The 19,246-nt window shown below is 28.4% G+C and overlaps 2 protein-coding genes across 2 annotated transcripts; both read left to right on the forward strand.

Moving 5' to 3' along the window:
- Nucleotides 1-1,503: 1,503 nt before the first annotated feature.
- LOC145836891 (uncharacterized) lies at nt 1,504-2,616 on the forward strand. The gene has a single exon (XM_082944664.1). The coding sequence runs from the start codon at nt 1,504-1,506 to the stop codon at nt 2,470-2,472; it is 969 nt and encodes a 322-aa protein (XP_082800790.1). The 3' UTR covers nt 2,473-2,616.
- Nucleotides 2,617-3,988: 1,372 nt separating this feature from the next.
- Nucleotides 3,989-18,756, forward strand: LOC145837171 (26S proteasome non-ATPase regulatory subunit 7-like). The gene is made up of 8 exons (XM_082944939.1): nt 3,989-4,091; nt 4,913-5,078; nt 6,463-6,565; nt 6,627-6,711; nt 13,110-13,265; nt 13,884-13,943; nt 16,904-17,113; nt 18,276-18,756. Exons 1-8 carry the CDS (start codon nt 4,008-4,010, stop codon nt 18,378-18,380), a joined length of 969 nt encoding a protein of 322 aa, XP_082801065.1. The 5' UTR covers nt 3,989-4,007; the 3' UTR covers nt 18,381-18,756.
- The last annotated feature ends 490 nt before the right edge of the window (nt 18,757-19,246 follow it).

Genomic DNA, 19,246 nt, shown 5'->3' on the forward strand with positions numbered 1-19,246 from the left:
ATCTGGGATTTTCAAATTCAGTTGTAGCTAAACAAGCTAGGAGCAACAGTTTGTACATTGAAGCTGAATTAGATCAACTATTGCTGTAGTTTGTATACAAGTTGTTTGGTGAATTTTAATGACAGTTTATTAGTAGGTAGTTGTGTTTTTCCCATACACTCAGGCTCCTTAGGATAGCCTTTAATGGTTTTAAATTTTGGAAAATTGCAGGCCAAAAAAGCAAACTAGCTAGTTTTTAATTTAAAACTCTTGCTAGTTTTTTTTTTCTCAAAGTTTTTTTTCTTAATTCTAGTTGTTATTATAATGATATGTTCAGGTATTTTAGCTTGATTAACAGCATTTTTTTTTTGACTTAACTGACATTAATTTCTGTTTGCAACAAATTTAGGCCAATTCTTTTTAGTCGTTTTTGTCTTAAAAAGTGACAATCTTGTTAATACATTGAGTAGTACAATATTGATTTGCTACTTTCATAATATTTTTATGCCCTTTCCCACCTGATTGAAAATAGAAGTTTAAAACTGTTCTTTCTAAATAATCAATTTTTTTTCTTTATAAGTTTAGAAATGTATAAAGTGTTTTTGTTTACAATTTATATGTGGAATATAAGTTAAGTCTACTCCTAAATCACAGATACTAAGAATTTTTTTAAAAACTTTTGTACTTTATGGCTATTCAACAATTGAACTTCAAAATTCTTGACTTTATTTATAAATAAATAAACTTTTCTATTATACTTTATTTTAATGTATTTGTATATCTTATTTTAGTTTAGTTTCAAACAATAAATTAATTATAAAAATGAATAATTAAAACAACAACAGAAAAACAGAACTAGCATCAGCTTTAGTTTATAGAGTAACATATTTTTGATTAACAAATTTCTAACATATAATCCATAAGTTCTCCAATTGCAAACAAAATCATTAACAAGAGCAACAAAATACACTCATTATATATGGGATGTGTTTTCTACTACATTTATGAATAATATAAAATTGTCTATTAAACTATCTCTACTCTAGCAGTTCTTAACCTTTTTTTCATGCTTTACCACTTTTTTGAAGGTTATCACCAAATTTACCCTAATTTACAAATTACTGTTTAACTTTGAGAAAAAGAGCTAGATTTTTTAAATTTTAAGCTTATTAAATAAAATAATTGTATTGTAAAACTTAAAGAGTTTAGTTAACTTAAGAAAAATTAAAATCAAATACTAATTTATAAATTTATAACTTTTTAATAAACATTAATTTAGATAACTTGCAATAAAGAAAATTTATCCCCTAAGCAAGGGAAATTACACCAATTTTAGAATCGCTGATCTACACTAATGTATATCCTAATTAATTATTTCAACAAAAATTTTAACAAAAATAATGAATAACTTTGTATTACAACAGAAAAAAAAACTAACGTCAGCTTTAGTTCATATAATAAAACTTTTAGTATTAACTAATTTCTTACATATAATTCACAAGTTTTGCATTAAAAAACATAAAAATGATTGATGAAAGACACACATTATACGTGGGCAGAGTCCACCCAAAAGTAACAGAGGAAATCTTGTTTGAGCTTTTCCTGCAAGTCGGCCCACTGTTGAAAGTTGTGCTGCCCAAGAAAGAAAGGGGAGAGACTGCTCACAAGGGTTTTGCTTTTGTTGAGTTTAAGCATCAGGTGTCGCTGGACTACGCGATTGCAGTGCTGAGCGGTGAAAGTTTGTACGGCCAACAGCTTATTATAAAGCACAAGAACAAGCCAAAAGAAAGTGAAGATATTAATAATGCCAGCGTTAACGACAGTGCAAGCAACAATCAGAGCCAGAGCAACAATGACAAGAGCCAACAAGGCTTCATGTCCTTTGACAGCGTTGCAAAGATGATTGAAATGCAGAGAAACAGCTCGAATCAATCTTTCAACCAGCAAAGTTTCAACCAGTACAGCAACGGCTACAACAACATGAGCGACGCGAGCCTAGTCACTGCAGCTTTCAACCAACAGCAGAACCAACCACCACTGCCACCAACTTCCCAGCTCAATGATAGACCACCACTGCCGCCAACGCCAAAAATGAACCCCCCAAGCTTGCATCCCATGCAAGGTTCAAGAAGCTCCTACCCCAGTGAGACTCCAGTGTGCGCTGCTCCCAGACAACAGTACAACAGCAGTTACATTCAGAGCTACCACCAACAGAACAGCATAACTTACTACCCACAGCAAAACAGCCCTGCAAACTACCACAACAGCAGCAGGGCTCACAAGAGCTACAGGAATGACAGCAGGTACGCCCCATACAACTCCAATGAGAGCAACAACTACCGCGGTTCTAAAGACTATGACGGGAACGGTTCTGGTAGGAGTTACGCTGGTGGGGACGCAAGAAATGTTGAGGTAAGTTCCAACAGGAGAAGAAACTATTTGCCAGGTCCTTACGAAAGCAGAGGTAACAGCAGGGGCAGTAGAAGATATTAAATGATAGTTTTATTCAAGCAACATTTTGAAAGTTTTTACAAACAGTTGTTTAAATGTTTTTTTTTTTAATACACTGTATTAATATTATAATGTATTGATTTATAACAGTCTGTTTATCTGAATCATATATTGAATGTTTTAAACTGATATAACATACATTGGTTTCACCAGATCTGTGTAAGTTTAAACATTATACCTATATTTTTACAATACAAAATTTAATTATTGTTATAATAATAAACCTTTGAAACTAGAAAAAAAATTGTCCGATTTATAAGAGCTAATTTTTAAAATATACATTTTTGTTTTAAAGATCTCTGTTTCTTGACTAAAGTATATATAACGTATTTTAGTGAAACAAATTCATCTAATTTACATTGTTTTACAATGTATATTGAAACTTGTTGATTTTTAATCTTGTGGTAGATTTTTGTTGTTTATTTCATAAGCAACAACTTTGTTTTAATTTACTTGTTAAATACTTGTAAATTTTTTATTAAGATCGTTGATATTTTTATAAAGGATAGAGTTTCTTAATTTTTTTAAGTGTAAATAAGTATTAAATAAACAAAAATGGTAATTACTTAAATTAAAACTACTTTTATATTAAAAGATAGTTTTTTCACAACTAATTGTTAACTACAAAATTATATATGTTGCATTCTTTTCATGCTATTTAGTATATTTTTATAAGAAAACTTTCTTTTCTAATAAGTGATTTTTAATTTTACTTCTTTTTGATGTTTAATTTTTTTGTTTTATTTGAATATTAACATCATAAATAGGTAATTTTATAATAATGAAACTTGAATGTGTTGAGTTTTTTGATGCTGTATTTCAATTTATTATTATTTAAACTAGATGTTTATGCATCTTGTTAAGTTTTCTATTACCTCTTTCATTAAGACTAATATAAACACTTAAGACTCCTGGATGTAAGATAAATTATTGAAAGATAGCTCAGAAAGTATTTAGCTTAAGAAGTATTTATAAATTAAAATTCGTTAAATAACACTTTAAATTATGTTGTAAAAAAGTATGTAATGTCTGTGTACTTTAGATATGGTTTTTTTTTGTATAGATTGAGTCTTCGAAGTTAAATAATGGAAAAGTAATACTAAGATAAAAAATGAAAAAATACAGGATGTCATAAACTACTAATTAATGTAATTTATATTTTAATTTGAACCTACTTAACAAAAAAACAATTAATAAGTTTTAACTGAAATTAGTGCGTAACAAAAGTAATTTAAAAAATTCTATATTTCTTAGTACAAAAGGCCACATAACTATAATAAGATTAAGCTAGGTAATTAGTATTTTTGGAATTATGTATTGAATTCAGGTCTAGATTAGCATCAGTTATATTCACTTAGTGTTCAGTTTAATAACTTTATTTATAAAATAAGGTCAAGTTAAGAAATAATTCAAATTTGTATATTTTTCCACCAATAGTTTTTGTACACCGCACATAGTTCTTAGCGTGATTGTTTTTCAAGAGCAATTTTTTTTTTGCAGATAATTATAAATAAAAAATGACAAGCAAGCCACTGGACAAAGTAGTAGTTCACCCGTTGGTCCTATTGAGCGTTGTTGACCACTTTAACAGAATTGGAAAGGTTTGTTTGAATTTCTCATTTGCTTGACGAGTTGTGAACATATTTCTAAAGAGTTAAAATGTCCCGTATTTGTGCTAAAACAACTTAAGATAATGTTATATATTTATTGTTTATTGTGCAATGTTGGACTCAGGTATCAAAACCTGAGCCACTTGAAAATGACACACAAGAGAGAAACTAAAATGAATTTATATTCAACAGTTTAAGATAAAATAAACATAAACAAAAAATAAGACAAAGTTAAGTTTATGAAGAACTAGTTAATGAACTTATTTGTTTAATATAAAAGGCGATAAATTGTACATACAAAAGTACAACCAAATAGATTATTTTCCATAAGCATTGTTTATAAGACATAATACATCTGTGCAAAATTAATAAAATTAAATTAAGAGTCTGTTAGGGGGGAGACATGATATTTTTATGAAAACTCTTTTTTAAATTATAAAAGTTTTAAGCATAATAATTTAGTTTTGTATCAGTATTTTAAAAGTTTTTATTTGAATTAATAGTTTTCATTTGGTAGTTTATTATTTTTAATAATAGTTTAAGATAAAATAAACATAAACAAAAAATTATACAAAGTTAAGTTTATAAAGGACTAGTTAATAAACTTATTTGTATTAATTATTTTAATTTGTGCAAAATTAATAAAAGTAAATTAAGAGTCTGTTAGGGGGGATACATAATATTTTTATAAATACTCTTTTTTAATTTATAAAAGTTTTAAGCATAATAATATAGTTTTGTATCAGTATTTTAAAAGTTTTTATTTGAATTAATAGTTTTCATTTGGTAGTTTATTATTTTTATGTATACAGGTGGGAAGTTCTAGACGCGTTGTGGGAGTTTTGTTGGGCCAATGGAAGACCATAGAAGGCGAAAAACTCTTGGACATTTCAAACAGTTTCGCCGTTCCTTTCGACGAAGATTCCAAAAATCCCAAAGTATGGTACCTTGACCACGACTACTTGGAAAATATGGCAGGTAACAATAATTAGTTTTTGTAGATGGATCATAAACAGTTATTCTCATTTACTAGCTGTTCATAACTGTTTAGATAAATGTTAGAGCATAATGGTTAAAAAAATGTAACTGCTTTCTAAAGCAATATTTTTTTCATAAATAGTATGTTACCTAAAGTTCTGAATATCATTTTAGGTGAAACAGTTTCAGCTGAGTAATAATCGTTTAATAAACTGTTGATAAATCATTTAAGTATCTCATAGTTAATAACAAGATACTTAAAAGTAATAAAGGGATAAACACCATTCAATATTTTTAATATTAAATAACTTATATAGTACTTTAAAAAAAGACTACTAATTTACTGTTCACATAAGTATACACAGAATTAGACTTAGTATGATATGTCTTATTCTAAACTATTTAAGACATCAGATTTTAATTTATCATTCTGTATTGAGACTAACATTTCATTTTAATATTTTAAAATTCGTGAATAAATATGGAATTTTTTGTAACAATAAGAGCTTTTCTAAAACATTTTTCATTATTCTAAAAACAAGCTTTTCCAAATTTATTTAAAAGCGGATGTTGTAAACTGTTTTACGCAGATTTCGTGACGTGCTTCCAGTATTGAAAAAACATATATTTTTTATTGTTAGGAGTTACATTTGTTTCAGTGCTTATAAAACGGAATTTTACTTGCAGTAGCAGTATCATTGGTGTTTGGTAAAGCTCAAAATGTTGTATTATAAAATGTTTAAGTTTAAGTCTGAAATACTTCGTTTTCTTTATTTTAAGATACTTATTGTTACTTGTGTTCAACTGTAGTTTTAGTTAGTGTGTCGTGTGACTATTTTATATTTGTAAATAAACTTTTGTTGACTTTTAAGTATCTTAGATGTATTTATCTTATCAAAAATATCTATCCCCATTTAATTACTTAATACATAGATTAGTTACATTAGACACCACGTCGGCATCTCTTATTGGGACAATTCTGTTAGTTAAAAATAACATACGGCTTTTTTTTTCTTATACTAGATTAAAATGTTAACAATTCACAGAATTTTTCAAAAAAGTGAACATAATTTGATTTTTTGGTCATACTAAATTATTAAAGATAAAAGTTAAATCATGAACTCACATGAATGTTTAACAAAGTTAAAACTAAATAATATTAATTATACTCAGTTAATAAAAAATGTCAGGAATGTTCAAAAAATTAAAAACTAAATAATATTAATTTACTAAATTAATAAAAAAAATTATCATGAATGTTCAAGAAATTGAAAACGAAATAACATTCATTATACTAAATTAATTAAAATAAGATTATCAGGAATGTTCAAGAAAGTAAAAACTAACTAGTATTTATCTAACTAAACTATTAAAATTTTCACAGGAATGTTCAAAAAAGTGAACGCAAAGGAGCGCATAGTGGGATGGTACCACACCGGGCCCAAGCTCTACTCCAACGACATCATGATCCACGATCTCATCAAAAAGTAGATTTGTTTTTGTTGGTATTACAAATGTTGATTAATTATGTTAACGAATATTCTTCAGGTACAACCCCAACGCTGTGTTGGTTGTCATTGACGCCAAGCCCAAGGAGTTGGGACTCCCAACCGAGGCGTACGTGTCCGTTGAGGTAAATTTTTTATCAGATTAAAAAAAAAAAAAAGTTAACTTAAGTTCTTGATCATTATTAAAAATGTTTAAGTACTACAGTGCTTATTCACTTATCCGGACACGTCGGGCAAGCTTTTTCTGTAAACATGTCCGGATAACCAAAATTCCGGATAAGTACAAAAAATCGTATTTTTCATATAATAATATAACTGCTGCATATAATGCAATGCATAAAAAAGTGTTATGGTAAAAACAAATATATAAATAGTAATTGTGAAAACTTTTTAAACAAAGAAAAAAAACAGACATCAAGAAAACCGAAAAATTTTGACTAAGTTTAAAGTCAATTTAACGGAAAAATATCACTCCTAACTAGTGTTGTACCGGACTCACTATCCGGGTCCGGGTCCGGCCGGATATTGCCATTTTTGTCTGATATCCGGATCCGGCCGGATCTTAATTTGAAAAAAAAGTCCGGATCCGGTTCCGGCCGGATTCTAATTTGAAAAAAAAGTCCGGATCCGGTTCCGGCCGGATTCTAATTTGAAAAAAAAATCCGGATCCGGGTCCGGCCGGATCCTAACTGAGATCCGGCCGGACCCGGATCTAGTTAGTAAAAAAGAGCATACTGAAAAGTACTTTTTAAAAAACGAGCCCTGTGTAAATTAAAAAGAGTCATTTTCGTCAATTAAAATTAAACACCTACCGTGGTTGGCTCATGTTGTACATGTGACTAATTTACATTTGTTTACATTTAAACTATGAAATAAACATTTCAGAAATGCAACTTTTTACATATGTTTTAAAATTGAAAACTTTGGAATGAATACTTGCACTATTTATTGTTTAAAGTTGAGCTCAGAGAATATTTAGAGTTAATATGGTTGAATGTACGAGCCAATGAGAATCATATGACAAATGTTTCAAATTAAATACTGATGCAACAAAGCAACAGAATATGACAGGCAGTTTATATGTAAGTAGTTAGTTTAATTTGGTGTTCAGCTTGAAGCTTTTTTGTGAATGCTTATTGTAAGTAATGTTTTGTTTTAAAAATGAATATTTCAACTGGCGTTTAATTGTTTAAATAATTAAGCCAGGTTTATAGTTTAATAGTTTATTAAAAATTTTACAGTTTCTTGTTTACTATAAGTGTTATTTAATTCTTTGTTAATTACTTTAAGTCTTTTGATATAGATTTAAATAGCTTCAAGTTCTTAAAGTGTTACCAAAGTAATTAATAATTTTGTATATGCTAGTATTTCTTGTTGTGTTTTATGTAAAAGATTCATCACTCAAAACTGTCGTGTCTAATTTTAGAAAGTAGTGTCAGTTAGAATTTAGTACATGTTAGATATAAATTAAATAAGGTAGGATTTAATTATGATGGATAGTACTAATAAGTTAAGTGTACCACAATCAGTCCACAACTTTACTACCAAATTGTCAACCTTGGCTAGCTGTTCTACTGATTATAGATAAAAGTATTTTTTTCAGTTTTTAAAAACCTCATTCTGACTCAGGCTTGTTTATACTCACTCTAGCTACTTTTATTGACTTAAACAGTGGCAACCCTGCTAGTTTGAAAATTTTTGGGAATTTTAGAAAATCTTGGACTGTCTCAGGCTAGTTTAGTTTTTTATAAAAAATCAGGCTAGTTTTCTTTTAAATTTTGAATAAGTTAGAGCTGATCCAGTTTTCAATATTTTGTGATTTTCTAGTTAATTTTGTTCAAGAACTTGATTTCAGATTTTTTATTGTAAATAACACCTAAATTTTTCAACCTTGTGGCTAGCTATTCTACTTATTATTAGATTAAAGTTTTTTTTTAACTTTCAAAAACCTCATTCTAATTCAGGCTAGTTTATACTCACTTTACAGGGTTCCAAAATCCCTATATTTCTCTAGATATCCCTAGATTTTTGCAATTTTCTAAAAAAAAAACTCTTAATTTCCCTAAATAAAATTGAAAACACCATGAATTTCCTTAGATTTCTCTAGATTTTTTTAGTGCTGGACCAATTTTTATGATATATATATAATGTAACATAGTTTTTTTTATAGAGTATATTTATAGTTGAGAGTTTCAAGTTTAAAAAAGCAAATTTCAAAAATAAAATTAAGGAAATACTACAGGTTTTTTTATTTTTGACACATTTTTTAGATAATTTTTCCCAATATTTTTTTTTGAAATTTAGGTGGGAACCCTGACTCTAGCTATTTTTTTGACTTAAACAGTGGCAACCCTGCTAGTTTGAAAATTTTTGGGAACTTTTAAAAGTCTTAAGCTGTCTCAACTCAAGCTAGTTTGGCTTTTTATAAAAACTCAAGCTAGTTTTAAGATTTTTTGAAAAACTCAGACTAATTTTCTTTTAGATTTTGAATGACTTTGAGCTGATCCAGTTTTCAATATTTTGTGATTTTCTAGTTAACTTTTTTCAAGAAATTGATTTTAACTTATTTTAGATTGGTAAGGCTATAGGGGAGATCCTCCTTGATTTTTACAAGTTGATATTATTTAATAGGTTTTAATCTTAGCTACTAGATACTTTTTACAGCTTAACAAAACTCAAAGTAGATTAAGAGATACAAGGGGTTAAAGCCGGCCAGCTCAATAGGTTCATTATAGAAGGGGCAAACTAAAAAGGCGAAAAAAAAATTTCATTAAAAATCTAACACCTCCAACAGTTTTTAAGCAATCGTGTTAAAATTTTCTCAGTTTACTTTTTATTAAAATTTAAATTATTTGAGTGTAGGAATTTTTTCATTTTGAGAATGTGAACTTCAAAAAATGTTGGACCTTGAACTAGTATTTTTCAATTTTTTGTAAATTCCAACCCTCAAAAGCTTTTTAACTATGTAAGGAATATTTCCTTAAAATTTGAGGTACCTAGCTTAAGAAACCTAGGAGGATAAAATATTAGTTAGATTAATTAAAAATATAGAAATTAAAATTAATGCATACATTTAATATTATTATTTACAGTGTTCATTTTTGTCTAAGATTATTATTAACTATGTCATTTGTGTGGAGTTATTTTACCGTAAGCTCAGAAGATGATACTATTGCTGTTTGCACAATTTGCACCAACAAAATCAAAAGGGGTAATAATCCTAAAAGTTATAGTACTACTCCTTTACATAGACATTTATCTGCTAAGCACAATGTGATTTACACAGCAGCGAAAAAAACTTCAGCAGAAAAGGTAGGAGGTAGCACTAGTTCGCCTTCAGCTCCAAAGAAAATAAAGCTCGCTGCTATGAAACAATTAACCATGAATGATTTTCAAAACTTTAAGCCTTGGGGCAAAGATGATCAAAAAACAATAAAGGTTAATGAAAAAATCATCAATATGATTGCTATTGACAACCAACCGTTTTCAATAGTAAATGATAAAGGGTTCATTGAACTCTTGGCACATTTAGAGCCAAGATATTTGATCCCAAGCAGAAAACATTTTAACGAGTTAATGCTTCAACGGGCCTACCAAAATTTGACGTCTGGTATTTCTAAACTTCTGGAAAAGTCTTCATATTTTTCTTTTACGACAGACATATGGACTAATTCAAAGACCAATACGTCATACCTTTCACTGACGGCGCATTGGTTGAATGAAAGTTTTGTTTATTATCACCGAGTCTTGCATTGCCGAGAAATTGAAGGTCGCCATATTGGACTCAATATTTCTGCTAACATTAAAGATATGCTCCAAAACTGGAGAATAAACCACAATCAGGTGCACTTGATTGTGCGAGATAATGCTTACAATATGAGGCTTGGTATGGTGTTATCGAATATAGCATCAATTCCTTGCTTTATTCACACATTACAATTAATTATAAAGGATTCATTGTTTGCAGACGTGGATGTAGAAGTGTTGCTATCAAAAGCACGAAAAATTGTCGGCCATTTCAGCCATTCCTCCTCAGCTTGTGAAAAGCTTAAATTAATTCAAGTTGCTCTAGATTCAACAAAAACAAAGCAAACAGCCTTGTTACTTGTCCAAGATATCTCAACGAGGTGGAATTCGACATACCTAATGCTGAAAAGGTTAAATAAGTTAAAAATTAGTGTCCAGAACTATGTAGCTAGCCATTTGCAAGCTCTTATCATTACAGAAAAAGAGTGGCAATTGGTATGTCAGGTACTAAAGCTTCTTGAACCTTTTCAATTAGTTATTAAAGATTGTAGCAAAAATGGTGCTCTACTCTCTAGTGTAATTCCGCATGCACGAGCACTGAAGAACTTCGTCGGTCACCAAGCAGGTTGTGTGCTCGATTCAAATGCTGCTACAAGCCTAGCAAAAAAAATGGAAGAGGCGTGCGAAAACAGGTTATACAGTACCTCCTCGGATTTAAACCTGAATGAAAACAGTTTACTGTTAACTACAACGGCTGTTGATCCGCGCTATCGCCTTTCAGTTTTTCCTTCTGAATTGAAGGAAAAAGTTAAGACACTGCTGCAAATGGAGGTCAAAAAGCATAGCAGCTGTGAGGCAAATGAACGTTGTGACTCTCATACACATAAAGCGTTAAAGAGTTCAAAGTCACAATCTTCAACGTTTGATCCAAATGACTTTCTCAGCTTTTACTCTACTGAACAAGAAGAAGAAACACAGAACGAGCAACAAAATATAAAAAAAGACGAGGTTGTTGCTGAGATTAGCAGCTTTTTAACCGAAGTAAATTTAAATAGTCATGCCAAAGAAGCCGATGTTTTAGAATGGTGGAACCTAAACCGAGCAAAATACCCCTATCTCGCAAGCTTTGCAAGGAAATATCTGTCTGCACCTCCATCTTCTGTATATTCAGAACGATTGTTTTCTGAAGCTGGCAATTTATATGAAAATAAGCGCAATCGCTTACTTCCAAATACCGGGGAAAAGTTATTACTTCTACACCACAACTTATCAAAATAAATATTTTAGTGTTTTTTATCGTTCTTTTAATTTGAAGTTTTTTATTGTTCTTTTAATTTGAATTTTCTTCACTGTTCTTTCAATTTCAAAGTAGTTTTTGAGATACAAGGGGTTAAGCCGGCTAGCTCAATAAGTTCCTTTTAGAAGGGGCAAACTTAAAAGGCGAAAAAAAACCATATCATTAAAAATAAATTTCCTCCTACATTTTTTAAGCATTCTTATTCAAATTTTTTAACTGTTCTTTTAATTTGAAGATTTTTTATTGTTCTTTTAATTTGAAGTTTTTTCACTGTTCTTTCAATTTCAAAGTAGTTTTCGAGATACAAGGGGTTAAGCCGGCTAGCTCAATAAGTTCCTTATAGAAGGGGCAAACTTAAAAGGCAAAAAAAAACCATTTCATTAAAAATCTATTTCCTCCTACATTTTTCAAGCAATCTTATTCAAACTTTTAACTGTTCTTTTAATTTCAAGTCTTTCTTTCGTTCTTTCAATTTTAATAAAATCTAATTGTAAATATTGTTCAGAAAGTTAGCAGACGTACCAGCTATTATTTTTAACTGTTAATCTTAACTAGACCTTAATAAAATATCATAAACTCTCTTATTATTTACTAATTTTAGCAGCACATTAATATTTTATAGTCTTAATTTTTTTTAAACTATAATTTTTCAAATTTCAAAAGGATTTAGTTAGATATAACACATAAAAGATAAACTTCACACAATAATGCTTAGTTAGTAGTTTGTTATATAAAATTGCATTATCGTACATAGTAGTTTTTATACTACTTACATTACAAATAACTTAGAGTATTAAGAAGCCGGATTTTAATTTGAAAAAAATATCCGGGTCCGGTTCCGGCCGGATCCTATTTTGAAAAAAAAGTCCGGGTCCGGTTCCGGCCGGATTCTAATTTGAAAAAAAAGTCCGGATCCGGTTCCGGCCGGATTTTAATTTGAAAAAAAAGTCCGGATCCGGTTCCGGCCGGATCCTAATTTGAAAAAAAAGTCCGGGTCCGGGTCCGGCCGGACCCGAAATTGTGGGTCCGGTACATCACTACTCCTAACAAACTAGTTTTTGTTAGAAGTTTTATTAAAATAAGAAAGAATAGACGTTTGTTTTAAATTTTTCTCACGTTTTTCAGCATTTATAAAATCACTTAAAATTTTCTTACAGCTTGAAAGCTTAAATATTTGTATCATACAAAAATTTTAGTGTTTAATAATGAAAATTTTTTGAACTTTCTTCTGACCGAAACTGTCCGGATAAGTGAATCATCACTGTACAAAGTTTATATGTTTTTTATCATATCCTAGAGTTTTTATTTGTTCGCCAATACTATAACCAAAATAAAACTATAAATATCTGAAGAAGAAAGAGTTTAATGAATTAAATTTAAAAAGTTGTACGAACAAGCGTAACTGCTATGTAATTATTTTAGCTTGTAATTCTCAAAATACAATTACAAGTTTACATTTCAATTAAACTTTACTAAAAGGTGGTACACGACGATGGCACGCCAACTTCGAAGACCTTCAAGCACATCCCGTCTGAGATCGACGCAGAAGAAGCGGAAGAGGTGGGAGTCGAGCATCTGTTGAGGGACATTCACAACGTAACCGCGGGAACCCTCTCTCAACGCATCACTGATCAGGTAACTTTCTTATAATGTAGCTAAATATAATAAATTTGTTTGTGATTTAATTTACAACGTAACCGCTGAAACTCTTCGCAACGCATCACTGATCAGATTGTATTCACATTTTATTTTGAAATTAAATAATTTTATTCACAATTTCACCGCGGGAACAGTATCGAAACGCATCACTGATCAGGTATGGTGAGGATAGATTATGTATAATGGTCTACCTATTGCCAAAAAGATTTATTTAAATTATTTTGACATTTGCTCCCAATCTTTTTTTAAACTTTTACTTTTTGGCCTTAGTTCGTTAAGACTAGCACTAATGTTATAGTGAGACAGAAACTATTAATGGATTTTACCAACTTAAAAGTTATAAATGTTTAAACGTCTATTGCAGCGTATCACGCATAGGGTTATTTCTACTGTTATGGTTTGAATGTTCAGTTAAACAAGATTTAAAATTTAAGGTCCAATAATAGTATTTTATATCATGCTCAATCTAACATACAGTATAGGTAAGTAACAACTGATTGTTAAAATCATCTAGTTAATTTAAACTTTACTTGCCTTCTTTATCTCCAAAATTTTAAATACATTTTATAGTTTTTTATTCAAATATTTATACAGGTACAAGGACTCAGAGGTCTCGTCAAACAGCTTGAAAGCATTGGAAGTTATCTCAGAAAGGTCGGTGGTTTTGTTTTAAATGAAATATTAAATTTGATGCATTAGTTATTCAAAATATAAACCTTCAGTGGTTTATGTCCAAAAAGTGTACTGTTAAAGCTTTTAGATTTTTTTCTTACGATTGCACTGAGAACTTTGATGACTTTTACAAACTTATTAGTGCGAAAACGCTAATTTCTGTTGTCTAGTTGACAAAATAGAATATATATCTAAATTGTTAGCTTTTTAGTTTGATGTACAGTAAGTAGTACTATAAACTTAAAATATATTTACTAATTTTGTTACTGACTTGAATTAAAATCAGTATTGAAGAGTATTTAAGATATAACATTTGTTAATATATATACTTTTCTAATTATAAAATTTTTTTAAAAGCCCATATTAGGATATGCCAAGAACCCTGGAAATTGAAAATTTAAACAAAGAACTGGAAAAATCTAGAATTTGAAAACTTTTTAACAAAACCTGGAAAAAAATAGAATTTTTAGCAGTTTTTACATGTAAAGTTATGAAATCTAGTTTACTTACGAAAATCTATAAATTAGAAAAGAAAATTGAATCTTTATATTTAAAAACACATTTAAAGTAGCATTACAGTATCTTTTCAATATTATGTTACCATTTAAGATATTTTTTACCTTTTTTATTTTTATACTAATAATGAACTAACAATATTGTATTTTCAAAAGCCTGAAAGAAGTTCAGAAAGCCTGGAAACATTTTTCATAAAACCCTTGGCAACCCTGTATTATGCAATAACCAACAATAGGTAAACTAGAGAAAGTTGATAGTTTTTAAAATTTGTTGTAATTTTTTCCCTGGCTAAAATAAGGTTAAGAATATAAAAAAAATTCAATAGTTTTCTTAATACCTCACTTATATATCTTTTCATATTATAACTTTTTCAAAGAAATACAACGACTAGTAAACTTTATCAACCTTTTGACAACCGTATACGTGAACAAGATAAAAAATAATCAATTATTTATTATTACATGTTATATTTTGGTTTTTCATGCAACCTGTCTGTCTCACATTTTAGAATTTAACTTCTAAAAACTTAAATATATATTTTAAAACAACATTACGTTTTACTATAACAAATGTTTCGCAGCTCTTTAGTTAGTTTATTACAATAGTATCATAAACAATAATAATAATAAACAAGAATTTAAGCAATAAACTTAATGGATTGTTACGCCACTAAATAAGTCATTGGAAAAATATAAGACACAAAAAGTTTGCATAAACGTTCAGAATTATTTAAAATAAAAGCTTGAAAAATGTTTACAATTACTATAAAGTCCATTTATTTAAAGCTAAATTTTATTTTATTTTGAGATCTGGTGTTTTTCCATGTTGCAGAGAGTGCAGCCATGTTTTAAATTGAATTTGTTTTTGTTCTGGCTAAAATTTCCCAGTTAACGGATATATATATATATATATATATGTAACAAACAAAATTATAAAGATTGTTTTACTTTTCCTTTTAGTAAAATCCGATTTGTAAGTTAAAGTTTAATTTAAACATTTCTTGAAATTTTGAAATAAAAGATCAATAAACATTATGCAGGGTTGCCACTCGGTCAGGAAAAGTAGAGAAAAATTTTTTTAAATGACAAAAGTCAGGAAAAAATGGGAGGTTTTGAAAAAATGTCAAGAAAAGCCAGGAAATTTGATAACATTAAAAAAAAAGTCAGATTTTGTCAGTTTAATTTTACAAAATTCCTTGTTTTCAAAAGCCTTCAAATTGTAAAAACTAATTAAAAGTCATTTAAAGTCAGAAAAAAATTGAAAAATTTTCCTATAAATTTACAAAAATATTTAGTTTTATTTCCAATGCCTTCTTCACCTAGTATAAATTAGTAAAATATCCTTTATAAAACTAAAAATTTTCTATTAACATATTGAACAAGTACCCTACTTGAACAAGCAGATTTTGTAAGCTTTTTAGTATTGATGATCTGTAGCAAGGACACTTCCATAGTGAAACTGTGATATATACACAAAAGTTTATCTAGCATAATTTTAGAATCAAAATGTTTTTGTTTGAATAATTGAGTTCTTTATAACTATACAGTTAGTTTAGTATTTTATGTATAAAGTTAATGTGTATACTTTACCTCTTTATAATTTTTTCAAAGTTGTTTAAATTTATAAAATAAGTTATAAGAGAGGTATATGCCAAGATTAAGTTTACTTATTTTTGGTAGAGTAACTCAAGTTTTTAAAGTAAATAAGAGTATATTTATTTGTTACAAATATAGTTTAAAGATTTTATATTAAATAGTTTGGGTAGTATTTTATTAAACTAAGTGAATAATTTATATAAGTAAAACTGATTTAGAAAAGTCAGGAAAATTTTGGTAAAAAGTCAGGAAAAGTCAGGAAATTTTTCTCAGCTTGATCAGTGGCAACCATGATTATGGTACCACCAATAAAAATAATAGTAATATTAAACTTCAGTAATAATATCTAGTCAACGAGTCGGCAGGTTTCAAAAAAAAAGGTTGAAAATGCTCATTCAACCATTTTCTTTGAATAATAAAACATAGGGGTTGGGATAAGTTTTAAATGAAACTTTTAAATATTTTATAAAACACAAAATTGCATTTGATCAGTTGAAATAAAGTTAGAGTCTGTTAACCTCTAATTCACCCCTGAACAAACGACATTAAAATCAACACACCATTACATTAGGCAAAAAGTATCCCTATGGCGTAACAATTGCTTTTTTATCGAATCATTATGACGTCACACACACAGGTGTATAAAAATATATCATGCCTCCAATGCTTGAATCATTAACACTAGAAACTACGATTTCAGCGTGAAAACCTACGAAATTTTTACCCATAACTTAACAAAAAAAAAAAACATGCATCAAATTGTAACAAAACCAAACTAATTTTTTTTTTTTAAGTATCACTATGACGTAACAACTTTATGACGTCTCACAGGTGTACAAGGGCGAGCTGCCGATGAACCACCAGATAATGTACCTGTGCCAGGACATCTTCAACCTTCTTCCCGACGTCAACCTGGTGGATTTCAGCAGGAGTTTCCACCTGAAAACCAACGACCAGCTGATGGTGGTCTACCTCTCCAGCTTGATCAGAACAGTGGTTTCGCTGCACAACCTCATCAACAACAAGATCTCCACAAGACAAGTAGTTTGATTAATTTTTATATAAATACTTTACCTAAATTATGACGTTTTCTATTATAAATTTAGTCAAACTCAAGTTTTTTTTTTTTATATGAATTGATAAAATAATAATAATTTATTTATTATCAATGCGTTTTTTTTTTTTTATACAACCTCATCAACAACAAGATTTCCACCATACAGATTTATAATTATTATTTTTAAAATGTTTTGTTATTGTTAAACAAATATTGTATAGTTGCTAATAATTCTCCGTAAACAACAAGATTTCCACAAGGCAGGTAATTAGTTTTTGTAGTTAGTTTTATTTATAATTAACATACATTTTAGTTCCTCAACAATATTTGCTGCTAAGCAGGTTTGATATTTATTTTTTTAAATTTCAACTTTTAACTATAGTTAGTTGTAAATAATTCCTTATCAACAACAAGATTCCACAAGACAGGTTTGTAGTAAATATTTTTTAAGTGTTTTATTGTTGTTAAAAAAATATTGTATAGTTGCTAATAATTCCCCGTAAACGACAAGATTTCCACAAGGCAGATATTTAGTTTTGATTGTTTTTATATAAATGTTAAAAATAAATTTAGACTTTTTCTATCATAATACACAAGTTTTTATACCTCTTTTATTTTAAATTTTAATTTACTAACATGATTGCCTCCAGATATGTACTTTGTTGAGGTTGATTTTAAATATTTATATACTTATTATTTAAAAGTTTAAGATTTTAACCTTCCAATAAATACAAAGATTGCTGCCAGAATGCTTTTTGTAAAACACTTCTGTTATTTATTATGCATTTAGAATATAATCTTTTAAATCATTTAATTTCCTCATCAACAACAAAATTGCTACAAGAACAGCTATTAAGTGTAATATTGAAAGACTTAACTTATTTATCATTTAGTTAACAAGCTTACTAACTACAAGATAAACCATAGACAAGTTTTCTTTATAATTTGAAAAAATCTACTCCTTAATTATTTTTTGATATAATATATTATTTTTCAAATAATTCCACTTCAACAACCTAAATACCTATTATTAAAATCTAAAAATCTCTACAAGACTAAGTAATTCAAAAAGGCATAATTTTGAATTTGTAAAGCTTATCAAACAAACAGTATTATTATGTTTAATTAATAAAATAATAAATGTAGCTTGAATTCGGTGACCAGAGTGAAAAGTCGGGGGGTGATTGCAAAAAGGAGGCTCAGAAAGAAATTAAAACCAAAGAGGCTCCGAAACCGGCCAGCGCTAAATAATTGAATTTGTGTTAATATTATTATGTTTATGTGGGTTTATGTTTTCGTGAAAGAAAATGTTTTGTTTAACTAGCTTGAATATTTTTCAAAAACTACAAATTTAAATTTTACTAGTTTTTATCGACTTTTTTGTTTAGGTCAGTCTATTTTAATTTTTTGTCGAAAAACTAAGTTTTGTGGAAAAGTTTTAACCAGAATGGTTTCTGTTCAAACATTTATGTTTTATAAAAATATATATTAGTTTTTTAATATTTAAAATTTTTGTGGAATAATTTTTGAAATAAAAACGTTTAAAGTCAAAAGACACCTAAGTTTGTAAAATTAAAAAATAAAATAATATGGAGCTATTTTCAAACTTTTTGGAAACTAACGTTAAACAACAACATTTGTTAATAATATAATCTTTTTTTTAAATTTTGTACATTACTATGTTAATAAATTATTTAATTAACTTGTTTCAAAGAGTTTTTAAAAGTAATGCAATTGTGTACAAAAGCTAAAAAGCTTTTACTCTTATTATTATTACAGGGTTGCCACTCGTTTTTTCAAATTTCTTCCAGGTTTTTAAAAGTACACATTTTTGGGTTATTTTTAGTTAAAAGTTAAATTTAAGGTAAAAAACAGTTTTAAACAGTATAAAGAGATTGAAAAAATACTGTAAAGCTACTTAAAATGTGTTTTTTATTAAAAAAATTTTTGGTGATAACAAAAATTTTTTATCTATATGATAAATTTCTTGAGTTAAACCAAAATTTTATTACTGAACATGTAAAAATTCTTAAATATTCCAGGTTTTTTGTTCAAAATTCAAGGTTTTTTCAAAATTTCTTAAATTCCAGGTTATTTTAGCCTAAATTGTCAAATTC

This window comes from Thalia democratica, chromosome 5 (assembly GCF_965202585.1).
Source record: "Thalia democratica chromosome 5, ktThaDemo2.hap1.1, whole genome shotgun sequence".
Taxonomy (NCBI): Eukaryota; Metazoa; Chordata; class Thaliacea; order Salpida; family Salpidae; genus Thalia; species Thalia democratica.